General features: G+C 41.0%; 1 protein-coding gene across 1 annotated transcript; it reads left to right on the top strand.

The window, feature by feature from the left end:
* The first annotated feature begins 523 nt into the window (after positions 1–523).
* Positions 524–15893, top strand: Ublcp1 (ubiquitin like domain containing CTD phosphatase 1). Its single transcript, XM_032912087.1, has 11 exons — positions 524–604; positions 3422–3618; positions 4316–4407; positions 4757–4842; positions 4921–5036; positions 6294–6392; positions 8301–8338; positions 8819–8917; positions 11494–11610; positions 13246–13373; positions 14810–15893. The coding sequence occupies exons 2-11, from the start codon at positions 3465–3467 to the stop codon at positions 14835–14837; spliced, it is 957 nt and encodes a 318-aa protein (XP_032767978.1). The 5' UTR covers positions 524–604; positions 3422–3464; the 3' UTR covers positions 14838–15893.
* Positions 15894–16430: the final 537 nt, after the last annotated feature.

Here is a 16430-nt window from a genome sequence, read left to right as displayed (position 1 = left end):
GAACTATTAAAGCATGAAATTCTTTTGTAAAGAGAACTAGTTTTCTTGTATTTAAGAAAGAGGCAAAAGAGGCACGAGTGGGTGGAGTTCTGACCCGATACACCGATCTGGAACACAGATGTCAAACAGACATTTGGAGCGGTAAAATTCCAAGGCCCCAAAATTATATTCCTGGCTCCTTGCGTCTATAGAAAAGTCCACTTCAGTTCTCAAAGGTTGGCTTCATTCGGAACAGGACACTGCCACATACATGAGTCACAGGGCTCCACTAGCCCGGCTCCGGCGGAAAAATACGCCGCAAGGCCAAAGCGGCTATCCGAGTTCGGAGCATGCGCAGAACAGCCGGCGGCCACCCAGGAACCGGGAGGGGGTCTCTTTCACAGAGGCCACAGTCAGGAAAACACTCGGCCAGGGCTCCCCGCAGGCATAACATCTGAGGAGAAACCAAACAAGCTGTCGCCTAGTCCCCTACAGCACATTTCCGGTCTCAACCACACTTTCCGGTCCTCCCGCCGGTTCCGGTCCCGCCTCTCACTTCCGGTCTCCTTAGGTTCCGCTGCGGCCGGCTTTTTCGTCCGCTGTAGCTGGTTCCGCCGCGCTCCAGGTGAGGACGCGAGATTCTCCGGCGCGCCTGCCTGTGAAGGCGACGCTGCGGCTGGGGGATGCCACTGAACTGCATGCGTCCCGTGGTTTGTTTCGCTGCGGTCCGGGTAGGCTGGGACCGCAGCTGTCCCGCCCGGCACCCAGAGGCCCCTGTCCCGGCGCGCTGCGGGTCGTGGCCGCCGCCTTCGCATCCGGCCTTCTCACCTGATCCTAAGGCTTTCCACATCCTAGAATGTTCTGCGTCCTCAGGCCTCATTCCTCCCTCTAGCAGGGTCTGTCTCGCCCTCCCCTCACGCGGGTTGTCGAAGTCGTCCAAGGCAGCTTGTTTCTGGGTCTCTCTGCCTGTCTTCGGATGCTCTCCCGGGCCAGTCCCAGCTGCATCCCGCGCGGCTACTGCTGGCCAGTGCCAGGGCCCGGGGCCCACATCCGCACACTGACTTTTGCAAGCTTGATGAGAAGTTCACACTGTTACTTTTGAAATTGCCGCCGTTAGCTGCTTTTAGTTATGCGGTGTTGGGGCGAGTCGCTGTGACTTATTTTGCAGGTTTCTAATCTAAACCAATGAGGTCATTTGTTAGTCCAGGATTGTGAAGATTAAGATAGTTGACGAAGTAGCGACAGTTCTTCTATCTCCTCGGAGCTTATAAAAGTGCTGTCAGGTGTTATCGCTTATTAAAACACATACATATGAATTGACTCATCTTAGGGCTTAGGAGGCTGAGGGCCAGAGGTAAGAACTGACTTAGGCAAAGCCAACACAGGCTGTTAGGCAGAGCTCCAATTTAAATATATGCTGATTATGTAGCCCATAAGAGACCTCTTTGAGTTGGATTGCTATCACCCCCCCCCATTTGTGGTACAGATGTCATAAACTATTAGAATTGTATGAGAAAGAAAGTATAAAAATGATCGTGCTTTTTTGTCCCGTATGATTCTCAGTAGTGATGAAATGAGATCCAAAAATTAAAAAAAAAAAAAAAAGTTTAAGAACAAAAAAGGTTTTTTTTTTTTTTTTTTTTGTTCTTTTTTCGGAGCTGGGGGAAAAAAAAAAAAAAGCTTTCCTAGGTAAAGCTTTAAATCCCCAGCCCCAGTTTGTAAAGGTTTGTAGAACCTTTGTTTTCTGTGCCCAGAATTTTGGGGCATTTGTCAACTTGTTAACCGTGTGTGGCATAAGTTCTTTAGGGAGTAGTGCCCTTTTGTAAAGTGCATGGAGCCCATGCCATTGGCAGGTCTTTCTAAAGCTGGTAATATGGAGCCTAGAGGAACAGCATGCCCAGAGTATGCTTCAGAAATGGTAGAACATGATTATAATGTACATGTGAGGTCCCTTCCCTTTACCTCTGATGATACTTCCAAGAAGTCTTTTATCAAATTAGGTCAGTACTCTTGGTTGGAAATCACTGGTCAAAATCCTCTCCTGGTCTCCAGACTACCCTGCCCGTCAAAGCACAGATTAGCTTAGCTCTTGTGAACAACCATTCCCATTTCTGTGTCTTACAGAAAAATGACATGTAAATTATTTCAAATTGACCCACACACCTTTTTACTGAAGGTCATAAAACCTCTTGGGGCAGAATCTGCCTAAAATGGCATTGTTGCCCTGAGTTAGCAATGTTAGCCTAATTTTCTGTAGAATATCATTAACGTATGAGTAAGTCTTAAGTATGACTCTAAAGGGAAATGGGTAAACCAATGTGAATATGGATTTGTTACTCTTCCAAGCACAGTAACAGATTTCCTAAGTCTTTGCAGATTGTTAATTAAAATTTACCTTCTCTCAAAGTTGGTTGTGATGATTACATGAATTATGTGATCAAATACTTCATCAGGCGCGCGAAAGCTCCACAAAAATGCCCTGAGATTAGGAAACTCAGTTCTCTGACCTGCGAAGGAAGAGAGTTTGTAAGTGTCAACAGCTTTATGGGACAAGCAGCCTGTGTTAGTTGTTAGGGAGAATAGCAGCTGCCATGTAACATTTCTGTGGTTGGATCTATATGAGCACATTAAAAAAACAACCCTACAGTTTGATGCTTTAACTCGTGTAGATTGAGTTAGACCACTGTGTCATAAGGGATGCACATAAGGGATATGGTGAGGTTTAGTCAGGAAACTGATACCAGTTATGTGCATGTGGGTAGATTATGTAACTGTTTCCTTAATGGCAAAGAGGGATGTTCTTATCAGACACCTTTATCACATGAGATTATCTTCGTGCATCTGGTTAGTTTGTAAAATGTCTAACACAATGGTATACAATCTAGGGCTGCCAGAAGCGTACTAAATGGTCAGCTTTAGGTTTACTTATTTAGGCGTACAGAGAGTTTTCCAGGCACTATGTCAGTTAGAAATGTTAACCAGTTTACTCTTCATAAGAATGCACGATACAAATAGTATTCCTTTGTTTTACAGATGAGGAAAAGTGCGTGCTAAGCGAAATAGTTAAATAGTAAATGGGAAATATAGGGTCTCAGCCCAGGTGGTTTGCTCTGGGTTCTAATGAATGCCTCTGTAACATTAATTGAACATGGATATCTGTTGTGAGGGACTTGCCTCCAGCAGAAACCCAACCAAACAGCAGGAGGGGTAGGTAGCTCATTGTTCCTTTCTAGGTGAATGAGGAAGAATCTGAAAAAGTGGGAAATTACTATAAGCCAAAACAAGTAGGAAAATTGTAATGTGGAGCATTGTGGGAGCCTCTCCCTGAGGAGGCACAGTTATCTCCACCATCAGACTGTACAGCAGAGTTCAGGCTGCACACACAAGTTTGTGTTTGACCTGTCAGTTTTACTTTCCTCATTCACATGCGCCTGTCTCTTAGGTGTTTTGTCTGGCAGGAAGCCGCTGCTTCATATGCTTGAAGAATGTCACTCCCCATCATTGTGAAATGGGGTGGGCAGGAATACTCGGTGACCACGCTCTCAGAGGATGACACCGTGCTGGATCTCAAGCAGTTCCTCAAGACCCTTACAGGAGTGCTCCCAGAGCGCCAGAAATTACTAGGGCTCAAAGTAAAAGGTAATGGCCACTTCATGGTTTCCACACTGATATTCGCCATTATAGATTGTTTAAAAAAAAAAAAGATAACTTCTCTTGATTTTCCTAAACTCGTTTAAGTGGTTCAGATAAGAAGAGTGAACTTAGTTGAAAATACCACTACTGTTTTGATGGCTTTGGTTCCCCTGACAGTTGGTATTTACTTGTTAAGGCGTTGACACAGAAATCCCAGATGAATTATTTATTTCTGGCATCTGCACCTTACCTTTCATTATGACTTACGCCTTATATCCTCCCCAGATTGTCTCTCCTGTTTGAGAAGTGGAGACTATTTTATTGACAGTGTTCCTTGCTAACTTACTTGTATCTTTTAGGTCTCTGACAGGTGAGTTTGGGGTAATAGAGAATCTGTGGTGTAGTCTCTGGCTTTGGGGCTTCTGGGACAGCGCTTTCTTTAACTTGGGCATAGGCACGAGTTGCTTTTGCTTAGTTAGTACACTAACAGGCCAGATGGGACTCAGGAACCCAGCCCCTGTATGACTTGTGACTTACTGTGCTAGATACATACTGAGTAGTACCATTTTTTTTCTTTTTCAATGTAAGAAAAAACAAAAGAAACCTCAGACTACCAGACCTGTAATGTGTGGCTTTTATGTAATGGAACAGTGAACCAGCACCTGAACTTTAGTGAGAAAACAGTCATTTGCTTGTATTGTAGGCAAACCTGCAGAAAATGATGTTAAGCTTGGAGCTCTCAAACTGAAACCAAATACTAAAATCATGATGATGGGAACTCGTGAGGAGAGCTTGGTAAATGTTTACTTTTGTTACCATATGTCCTTTGGAGGTGTTATGATGTGCACAGTACTATTATGGCATAGTTTAAATTGTGGTAAAAATTTCCATCTAATGATCAGTGAAAAATAACTGCACGATGACCGTGGTATTAACTCAGCAGAACTAACTAGTGGGATATGTTAGTATGTAGTTAGTCATAAGTATAATGTAACCAATGCAGTAAAATGTAACATGGCAGATCTGCCCAGGGGACATACAGAACAAGTAGTTAGCAGTGGGATTTCCCCACCATGTGTACTTGAGAGCTTAAATTACCGATATTTGTTTGTTATGCTGAAACACAACTTTCCTGTCTTAATAGGAAGATGTCTTATGTCCTCCCCCTGACAATGATGATGTCATCAATGATTTTGACATTGAAGATGAAGTAGTTGAAGTAGAAAATAGGTAAGTGCTTTTGGCCTTCAAAGACATTGTCACATGGGGAAAGAGGGGCTTTTCATCTGGTTTTACCATTTCTCTTAGGGAAGAAAACCTATTGAAGATCTCTCGCAGAGTCAAGGAGTACAAAGTGGAAGTGCTGAACCCTCCCAGGGAAGGGAAGAAGCTTCTGGTGCTGGATGTTGATTATACGCTATTTGGTGAGTCAGTTAAGGTGCTCAGCTGTCCTTTTACCTAATACTTTCATCCCCCAGCAACTCAGTGTGTACTTAAAGCTTCCTTTATTGTTACAATTTAGGAAATACAGATAAACAAAAGGAGGCATTACCTAAAATTTAAGGTAATTTTAAGAACAAAAAATGACCACATTTAATATTTTGATGTCTTTTAAGAAGTATGTTTGTATGTATCTCCCTTTTCATTATTGCTATGAATTAAATGGCATGCGGTGCTGGCTAGTTTTTATGCAACTTGACTCAAGCCAAGGCTATCTGGGAAGAAGAAATCTTAACAAAGAAAATGTCTCCATATCATTGTGGTTGGGGGGTGGGGTGCTCACTTCGGGTGGTGCCTCCCCTAGGCTGGTTTTCCTGGGTGCTCAAAGAAGGCAGGCTAAATAAGCCATGGGAGCAAGGCAGTAAGTGCCAATCTTCATGGCTTCTGCTATGCTTCCTGCCTTGAATTCCTATTCTGACTTCTCTCCATGAAGGACTGGGACCTGAGAGTTGTAAGAGCTCTTGGTCATGGTCTTTTATCACAGCAATAGAAACCCTAACTATTTCACCTAAAAACATTCGTATGTACACATAGGTATTTGTTGGGGCACAGAATAAGGATTTATCCTAATTTAACCAACTCAATCCTGACTAACACTTTTATGAGGACTATTTTAAGAATAGTGTTGTGTTTTATATTTAACCCTTGTTTTTTGTTTATATTCAGGCACCTTTCTTAAATTTAAAATTACTGATTTCAATTGAAAAAGAAAGGCATTCATTTTATCTTGTCTTGACAACACATAATTTCTGCTACTAGAATTTTCTTGCTTGTAACTCTAAACGTTAAATGTTTTGTAACTTAATGCGCACTTTGTTTAAGAATTAATCAACTGTTGTGCAGTGAAGTTGATTTCCTCAAGATGATGAGTATGTGAGTATGGGGCCTTAGTGATCATTACTGTAAATGATATTCAGATTAGGTGAGAAAGTGGACAGCAGATCGTGTAAGCCTGAATTTTCAGCGTTGCTTTTTTGCGCATTATATAGAAATGGTCCATGACGCTGCAGTTCACAGGCATTAAATTCTGTGTTTTGTAAAACATCTACCTGTCCTCAGTGTCTTTTAGTCTCATGTGACTTGTAGTTGTGTGTCTTGTATCTCATAGACTACTTTTTATACCCAGTACTTGTCCCTGATAATAAACTAATAATGTTTTTATGATCCACTTTTTTTTTTAGATCATAGGTCTTGTGCAGAGACTGGGGTAGAGTTAATGAGGCCATATCTTCATGAATTTCTAACATCTGCATATGAAGATTATGACATTGTTATTTGGTGTAAGCTTAATTTTTTTTATTAGATTTCCATGGAAATAAGGTGGTTACTTATATTATTCTACTGTGTAAAGCATGACTTAAAAAGACTTGTTTAAAAAAAGTTTTTTTTAAGTAAATTTCTAAAATGATATTTGACTTTCTTAGGTTATTATATGAAGTACATGTATGTTTGCTTAATAACATTGAGGTACGTGAATATAGGATAAGAGTAGACTATGGTGTTAAGAATAAAAGTAGTTATTTGTTTTTGCAGTTGGGGATTGAACTGGTGCTTTGTGCATACACTAGACACTGCCCTGTGCTATATTCCAAGCCCTTAATCTTTAATGCTTCCTTTCCTTTCTTACTCTAGTTTCCAACTATTTGGAGACAAACATTCTCTTTAACAACAAATCTTAGTGATGAACAGAAATGAAGAACAGTGTGAGTTGCTTCAGGAAAAATTAATACACAGCAGAAGCAGGGCTTCAGACGTTGAGGTCTGGCCATTCAGTGACATGCAGACCCACAATAGACCATGCGTTTGCTGCAGAGTAGAGACTTAAGTATTGCTAAGGCCATGCTTTGAGTCTGGGTGGCAGTTTTCGTCCTATTCCCTGGTAAATGAAGCAGTGCACTGATTGACACCACACCCCTGCAGACATTTGCAGTTACTTCTTGGCAGTTTCCTGCTCAGAGAGTTGCCCTGAGTGAAATAAGATCCCATCAATTGTAAAAGTGTGTAGCAGGCATCTGATGAGAAGCCAGACAGTGCAGTCTGTAAGCTTTGTACTCTCCTTGTAACTCAGAATGTTTCCCATGTTCATTGACACTGAGCTCACACCTGTTTGGATTAAAAACATGATCAAAGTGTGCTGATTTCATTGTTCAGTTTGGGAGAAGAGAGCTCACTGAAGCTTTTTTTTTGAGCATTTTGACATGACAAAGTCAGTTACTAAGTTTGACTTAGACATTTAGACAACCTTTATAGCATATATTTAAAAATGTTATTGGTAAATTATTCTATTGTTGTAGATTGAAAGATTTTACTTTGAAGCTAAATACTAGGATATTAATCGTGTCCTTTGTGATATCAGGGAGGACATTTCATCTGTGTGCACCTCGTGTTCTTCACTTTGAAGTAGTAACTTGACCTGTGTTTTAGATGGGTTGTCAGACTAGGTGTCCCGGATGGTAACTTGCGCCATTGCTCACATACAGTGACTACTTCACAGTGAACAATTATTTACTTTATGTGTCTCCTTGTTTTTCATCTGGAAATTACGTGTAGAACAGGTTCTAAGCTAACTTTTTCTTACTAATGTTTGTATTGTAAATAGAACACTCTATAAACTTATAGTTTTACTGACCAATTCTGTATGTAAAGTGCAAGAGACAAGGAGAGCATGCAAAGATGAAGACTGGATTTTCTGTCAGTGACTGTCAGTCAGAGTCTATTGGAGCAGGCATGTAGTGAGGAGGGTCTTTATACATTTGTCTCTGGTTCTTGTAAGGTGCCGGGCTTAATGAGATTAATTTGGAAACCTGACAAAGCGCATACAGTCATTAGTCCTGGCTGGTCTTCCACACTTTATATGTGAACATTGGTACTACATGTGCTTATGCACTGCCTGGATCTGCTGCCAGAGAAAGTTAGGATTCATTCATCTCAGACTTATTTTGGAATGAAGAAATAGTGGCAGGGCTGATTTACAAGGAGCCTGGGTTTTAGTGTAATGGCCACCTCTGTCTAATAATAAAAGTGGTTTAAGTTTTATACTTTTTAGAAGAAGCACTAAAGTAAGTTTTTAGGGACTGTTTTTAAAATTGTTATCTCGCATAGAAAGCTTATTTATTCAGAAGAAAAATTTTTTTAAAAAATGAAACTCAAAACTTTTCATATGTATTGTATTATTCCTCATGTTTTAGCTGCAACAAATATGAAGTGGATTGAAGCTAAAATGAAAGTAAGTGTTAGAACAAGCCATTTCACCATGTTTTGAATTCACATTTGAGAGATCAGAGGTTCTAGGACTGAAATCAATTTCACTTTTATTGGCTGTCTTTTAGTAGATATAGAATGCCAATCAATATTGGGAGTAGAGGTGTGTGTGAGCCTGCTTAATGGTGGATTGATCTGAATGTCTAAGCTGTTTTCAAGAAAAAGCTAAGCCCCCTTGTATTGCCCTTTACTCCAATGTTTGCTTTGCCCTTTGCTCTAGTGTGATACTGAAGAGGTGATTCATTTCTAAATGGTCAGTTAGTGAATCCACTTCTGCTTTACTCACTGACACAGTTCAGCAGAGCAAACGCTTTGCTGTCGTGTAGCAAAATGTAACTGCCATCGCTGTAGAAAATTGACATTTTGAGAATTTTGCAGATAGAATGTCTAGAAAGTCTGGAATTCCCACATTTGTATTTTAACTTCATGACCGTTTGTGTTACAGGAGCTGGGAGTGAGCACTAATGCCAACTATAAGATTACCTTCATGCTAGACAGTGCCGCCATGATAACTGTGCACACGCCACGGAGGGGGCTCATTGACGTAAGAACCTGGGACTCACTGCTGGGAACGATAACAGTATTTTTAGATAGGACACTTTCTGTATAGAGTCTGACAGAAAAAAACCTAGAAAGAATTTAGAATTTCATCTGAACAAGTAGTAAAATGACAGTTGAATGTTGACAGAAACCTTGTATTTAAGATTTGGAACAGTTAGGAGGCAGGCAGATCTTTCTGAGGTCAAGGCTAAGTGTGATCTACATAGTGAATTCCAGGCTAGTGAGGGCTATATATAATGAGACCCTATCTCAAAAAATTAAATTTAATTAATTAATTTTAAAAAATTAATACATGAACTACAATGATGCAGTTAAGGGTATTGAAGGACCATCAAGAAAGGAACTGTGTCAAGGCTGTGAAAATGGCAGACAAGGTAGGTGAGAAAAACACTATTATCAAGAAACATGCTGGAAACAAAGCAAACTGTACTCACTGTTCTCTAGAAGAAGCTAATGCTAATAATACAGGGTCAGGTCGTACATGTTACCCTAGAAAATAGCAGCAGGATCGGGCTTTAAAAAATGACTAATTTTAACACGGTTTACTCCTCAAGTGACTGCTTCTACGAGACCCTGCCACAGGCGTGGTTAGAGAGATCCATGTCTTTTGAAAACAGCCTAGGAATGGAGAGAGGTTAGCATGCTGGAGCTGTCTAGGGTGCTGTCAGTGGTAAAAAGAGAAGAGAGTCATCTAAACACGTGAGGACTTGCTCAGTGCACACACTAGGGGAGAAGTAGAATTACGACCTACTGCATACAAGTGTTACAGAGCTCAGGAACTGCTAAGCACAGCAGGGTTGTAATCGTGGGGCATCAAAGGACAGCTAACTGCCCTTGGCTAGGAATGAGAGCTGGGACTGGTGCAGTGGGCTGCAATCCGCTTACTCCACTGATGTAGTAGAATAGTTAAGGACTCAAGTAGGAGTATCTACATGGCGTCGGCAGGCCAGTGAGAATGGTTCTTAGCCTTTCTTTTGTATAGTAGTCCTTTCAGCTTAGTGAATTTCCTGAGCGAGTTTTTTTATTTAAAAAACAAAACAAAACAGAAAACAAGCCTGGAGGTAAATAAATCAGACTGTCTAGTACCTGATTTGGAAACTTCCTTTGTGCCTTTCTGTATTTTCAGATTATTCTATGGTCAGCAATACAATATTAGGGTTCTAACTTTTAAAAGGTAGTCCATGTTTGGGGGGAACAGGTGTGCTAGACTTAATTTCCAAGCAGATGTGGGGTTTCGTCTTGTTCAGTCCTGGTGTCTTTGAACAGTCTTGCCATGGAACATCCTGAGACAAGTTCCCTACAAGCCCCTAGGTTCTGGCTTACTGTGTTCCTATATTCTTGTCTCAGGAATTGGGCAGTTCTGTTTTGAGAATAAACAAATAGCAAATAATTTAGATGAAAAAATGTTTAGCAAAATTAAAATAGTAATTTGTAGAGAAGAAAATGTCATGTTAGGCCAAGCAGGAACGGAGGCCCCGAGGACAGCATTTCTGTCCTTGCTGCCTAGTCCTCATGTCACTGAGTGGGATTCCTGCCACTAAGAATCACTTTTTAAAAATGTATTTCAGGCATTTTCTCAATGTTTTATTCATGTGTATTTATTCTTCAAAATAAAGTCAGGTTTATAGTTAGTGAACTTGTCTTCCTGGGACTGCAGTGCTCAACCTAGGAGGTTGAAACCCCTTTGAGGACTGAAAGACCCTTTCACAGGGGTCACCTAAGACTCATAAAACACAGATATTTATATTATAGCACATAACAGTAGCAAAATCACAGTTAGAAAGTAGCAGTGAAAATAATTGTATGGTTGGGGTCACCATGACATGAGGAACTGCATTAAGGGTCATGACATTAGGAAGGTTGAGAACCACCATCCTAGATACTCCTTAATTTCATGCAGGCTAGTGACCTTGTTATAGAGAAGCATTTTTCATTGTGTTAGACTTTGAGAAACTGTGAATGTTGGCAGATATGTCTGTATAGAGACCTTTGTAGTCCTGAAACAAAACCAAGAATTAAAATTCTGGTGCTTTTGAAGTTGATGGATCAAATGCCCTGGAAATCAGGCACCAGTTGTCAGTGACAAAAATCAGCTGGGCACAGTGGTAACCACTTGTGTTCCAGTACTCAGGAGCCTGAGGCTAGAGGAATATGAGTTCAAGGCCAACCTGGGCTGCAGAGCGAGACTCAAGTGACAAAACTGAAGAGACACTACAGACAGAAGCCTTGGGGTTATTTAGCATTAGATGTCAAAAGCATTAACTGCAGAGCCTGTGTAGTTGTCCTCACTAAGATGTTCTAGTCTGAACGGTCTTGAGAGAGGTGGCTGTTGATCAGTCCAGGAAGTACCTACTCTTTTTGCCCCGAGTGTTCATGTGGAAATATATAAAGTGTCGTGGTTGGGTTGGGTGAGTTGGACGTGCACCAAATGGTGAACATTCGAGGCTCACATGGTGCTTGGTGATTAGCAGCCCCACAGGTAGGCAGGACCTTGCTTTCCTTTTAGGATGGGGTGAACTGTTAATACGTACTGAGTTAAATACAAACCTTTATTTTAAGGTGAAGCCTCTTGGTGTCATTTGGGGAAAGTTTTCTGAATTCTACAGCAAAAAAAACACCATTATGTTTGATGACATAGGAAGAAATTTTCTAATGAACCCACAAAATGGACTGAAGGTAAGGAAGTTTTACTTGTTTAAGCTCATGTAACCTGAACCGTGGTGTGCCCTGAAATTTTAGATGATCTTCCACTTAAGAGTGGACTAGTATTATCATTGGTCTTCAGTTGTGCTACAGTTGCCTATAGTATTTAATACAGGAACATGTGGTTTGTGGCCTGGGAGCAGCAGGCTATCCCATGAGGCTTAGGTGTATATGGAGAATATTCTGTGATTTTTATTCTAGGATGAAAAGTCAAGACTTGCTCAAAATCATGTATGTAATGGGTGTTTGACAGAGTTTGGACTACTCTGTGACGTGGCTCCTGGTCAGTGATAATCTGAGCACAGGTCACATGAAATCTGTAGGAACTCGAGTCTTGTACCCTGCGGTGCAGAACGCTAGAGCCTGAATGCTTCTAATGCTGCTAACTCAGCTGCCTCGTGTAGCACAGAGGTGCTCTGTGACAGCAACGAGAATGTCTCCATGTGAACTGGAAATCCTGGTGCTAAGGTGTTTTTTCTTTGACCTGAACTATGTATGTAGCCAGTTAGGTTCTGAGTACAGAAAGGGATGGGAACGTGTACAAAGTATGTCGGTAAGCCTTTATAAATTATTGAGTTGGTGTTAGTGCGTTGTGAGTGTGTCAGGAGTGGTGACGCAAGCCTGGGGTTTATCCCTGCAGATATAGCCTGTCAGCTTGGACGAGAAGCAAGAGTGCTCACTCTGTCCTCTGTCACTTCTCACACTCTGAAGCAAACCCCAAACGTTTTATTTAAAATTAAATGTAAAATGTGATAGGCTATGTTAAGTTGTATAAACATGTCTGAACTGATCTTAAGAAAAGAAAAGCTATTAGGGAAATCATTCAGAAGTGTGTCAAATTAAATAATTCAAAATTGTAGTCAAGATTGAGCCTCTCCTGTTTGCTTTCCTGACTTTTATAGTTTGAAGTAATTCTTTTAAATGAAGTATTAATAATATAAAATATATCAATCTTACAATTTGGGAGAACATAACTGATTGCCCTTTTTATGGAAACTGGTCTTTATAAATAAATGGCTAAGTGAAATGTTTATGGCAAAATGTAGCAGAAAACTGGTATGACTGTGTAATAATCCCAGCTGTATAGAAGTGAGGAATGGGGCTTACATGATGGCAGCTCCCTCCACAGGACCCACATGGTGGAGGGAGAGCTGACTTCTGGAAGTGTCCTCTGCGTGTACAGAGGGTGTGCACAGGCACACAGTATATACAGAGACAAGGATAGAAAGCTCATGCAGGAGTGCTCCGATAAGGATAGCCCTGCTGTGCTTGGGCCAAGCTCGAATCTCGGCTGGCTCTGTTCACACTGGACAGAGTCAATGAAATGAGTTAGCAGAGAGCACGCAAATGTCAGAAAGAAACCAAGGGTGAGCAGCATTGCAGACCCCGGGCTGGGAGAGGCCATGCTGTCAGTTAGGCTGAGGTAGAATAGGTAGGTGGAAGAGCTTAAATAACACCCATGACTTCTTAGAAACTTAGGTGGTGTGAAAGTCACTTGCACTGGTATGTTAGCCTCAGTAACTGACTGAAATGGTGGAGTAGCACAGGCTTTTGTTAACTTTCTTGCCACAAGATGAAGTTTGGTGAACTTTGTTCATTTTCTGACAGATAAGGCCTTTCATGAAAGCTCATCTAAATCGTGATAAAGACAAGGAACTGGTGAAGCTCACTCAGTACCTCAAGGAGATAGCCAAGCTTGATGACTTCCTGGAGCTGAATCACAAGTACTGGGAACGGTAAATGCTGACTGCATCACTTTCCTCTTGATACCGATGAGTAAAAACACGCTGGCAATGCCAAACCGTGCTCTTAATGTTTTATATAAGGTGGGGAAGGTGTGGAACTGTTTCTTGGAGTCCCCTCAAAGCTATTTCTTTTAACCTTTAATTTGTCATAAACCTGCATTCCTTCAGGTCTTTGGTATTCCAGCAGCAGGAACTTGAGAATTCCCTACTCCTCCCATCATGATTCTTTAAGGCAAGGTCTCTGTGTGGCCTATGCTGGCTTCAAATTTGTAGTCCTGCCTCAGCCTCCCAGCTGCTGGAATTTCAAACACATGCCAGCACATGGGACTGACTAGAAGTTGACCAATATTATCACACTGTAAATTGTGTCTGGATGACAGTGTTTAAAACTCAAGAAACTTCTGTGTATAGCAGCAGAAATAGAAAACAAAACCTTATGACTTTTCTTTCTAAAGATTACCATATTGGTGTAGAATCTTCTGGTCTTCTTTTTCTAATATAGCCATGGAGAAGTCCAATATAAATTATAGTCAACATCTAAATGATGAAGCCAAGAAAACCTGTAGACATGGGAGGGTTATGCTTTGAAATCAGACCTATATTAGTTTGGTCCCAGGGTAATCTCCAGAAAAAGCTGTCAGTGGGCACTTTGCTTCCTCAGCTCCCACTTCTGGCTCCCACATTCTTTGATACAGAGCTTCTTGGTAGTGTATAATGAACTGAGTCGTGCAGGCGAGTGATACTGGGCCCCCGCCACACAGAGAGCAGCTTTCACCATGAGACTCATCTGTTTCCTGCTTTTGTCTCCACACTGCTAGTGATGGCGGTAGCTTCTAAGTGTGAGAAGTTTTAACTTAGTAGTGAATCCTGTTAAATAATATAAGGATTATTGATGAGTTGGTAAGGAGTGACACAGTCATTTCTTTCTCTAGTGCTGGGCATTGAGCCTAGCCATACGCATGCTGTACAGCCACTGTGCCTCTCACTACAGCCTTCTCTGTTTTTTACTAGAGTCCTTTAATTGTTTGGTTAATATATTTTATGTGTGGGGTGTGTGCATATATGTATGTCCCCCCTGCTAGTATCTTTTATTTCACTGCAGGAAAAAAATAAGATCTTTAAATGAAGTCTGAGTTAATTAGAAATCACCATTCTATTTAATGTTGGTAAGTAGGCAGTATGATGTGGTAACTGATGTTTGCATCCTCTAAAGGCTGATTGTGAACTGAGCAGCCTGATCTGGCAACTCCTTAACCTTCGTGCCTGAGAAATACTGCAAGGAACATAACACTCAGCAATGTCTAGTAATTACTAACTATATCATTTTGAAAGGTCCTCACTGAAGTAAGTCCTTTGACAGGAGAAGTAGATTGCGTTCCTGAGCTTCGTCTGATTCCGTTTTGATGAGTTTATTTCTTTCCTTGCAGGTATCTATCTAAGAAGCAAGGACAGTAGTTACCAGTTACACTCACAGTTGAAGGTCCTTGAGGTCCATGGACCTTTTTTTCTTTGCTAGGCATTACCATGTTTGTGCTGGACACTGAAGCAGATGCCAGGCTGCCTAGCTGTGGTCTTCCAATGCTTTGTAAATTTAATTTTGTATTTTTTTGAAGATCATAACAAAGTGCTAAAAAACAAAACAAAAAGTTCTCTTCCCTCTGTGTTAATTTACTCCTGAAGAAATGTTTTTGGGCATTAATTATTGAGGTGTTTCCCAAACCCTCTAAACATGCAAAAAAGAAAGGAAAATGAAAAGTGGAGAAAAATATACCTACCAGTGTCATCCTGTGACTTTGGAAATGAGTTTTGTCTTATGCTTTTATGCTTTTGTCTCCTTGTATAATCCGCTGCCTGAGTCTGAGACCAAATCTATCTTCAACTAGCTAGTGTTCTCCCCCTTAAAACCAAAAGCAAAACCAAAAATCCCAGACCAGCTTTTAAGTAATGACCTGGTTTGTTATGCTGAAAACTCCCAAGAGTTGTCTCCTTGTCAGAGTTTCTCTACTGCAGTCTTCCAGGAAGATCTTGAAGCTGGAGTTGTCAGTGTTCTTTAAGAATGAAGGACATCTGTGTGATATGGCTGTGCCCTAGATGACAGGGTAACAAGCAGACTGAAGTAACACTGCAGGACAAGAATATGTTTCTTTTTGGTGGCTAAGTAGAAGAAGCCCTTCTGCCTACACTGTAGTCCTGAGCACAGCTTACCACAGTAGTAAAAAGGCACCGTCACCAACTCCACTCTCAGAAGCATGGATAGCATTTCTGCCTACTCCACCTAGTGTCATTGTAACTGCTACCACCAAACATCTAGCCATGAGAGTAAAAAGACCTGTTACTTGCAATGCTTAAGCCTTGTGCAAATATGTAATGTGACTATTGTTTTATGTTGACAGTATTGCTTTATACAGTTCTTGCATTGAAGGGAATTGCTCCTTTTAAATGAACATGGTGTACATTGTTCTTATGGGACTATTTCAGTGGTGTAAATAATAAATATCTTTTCTTAAAACATTGGTTATCTGTTTTATAATGTCTCAAATATTTTGTCAATTCACCAGCCATGTTCAGGCAAGGACTCTGAAAATTAAATGCAGAGGCAGAAAGAATCAGCTGGAGGCCAGCTGCTGCAATGATGTCAAACAAATAAGTGTGCTGTTCTGTGTATGTCCTTATACATTCAAAATGGTTTTAGCCGCTAGGTAACATGCTTAATGAAAATAATTTATTAAATGTTTCTTAAACATCTGGGCATTTTTTAAAAACAATTAAGGGCCAGTAGAATGTTTACGTTTTTACTCATGTTTGCGTGTGCCTTTGTCCTTTTCAGTTATCTCTTCCTGGTACGGCAGGATCTGCCTGTCTGCCTCCCCTGTGCAGGGATACTAGGCTCTTTTTGTGGTGTTTGGCTTTTTCCTCATGTGGATGTGGATGTGATATGGAATGTGGGGGTGCACATGGAGGCTAGAGGTTGACATTGGACATTTTCTGCCATAGCTCTCCACTTAACTTGAAGCAGGGTCTCCTGACGAACTAGGTAGAGTAAATGTA

This window comes from Rattus rattus, chromosome 9 (assembly GCF_011064425.1).
Source record: "Rattus rattus isolate New Zealand chromosome 9, Rrattus_CSIRO_v1, whole genome shotgun sequence".
Lineage (NCBI taxonomy): Eukaryota > Metazoa > Chordata > Mammalia > Rodentia > Muridae > Rattus > Rattus rattus.
The sequence above is the reverse complement of the archived record's forward strand: the minus strand, read 5'-3'. Positions and strand labels throughout refer to the sequence as shown.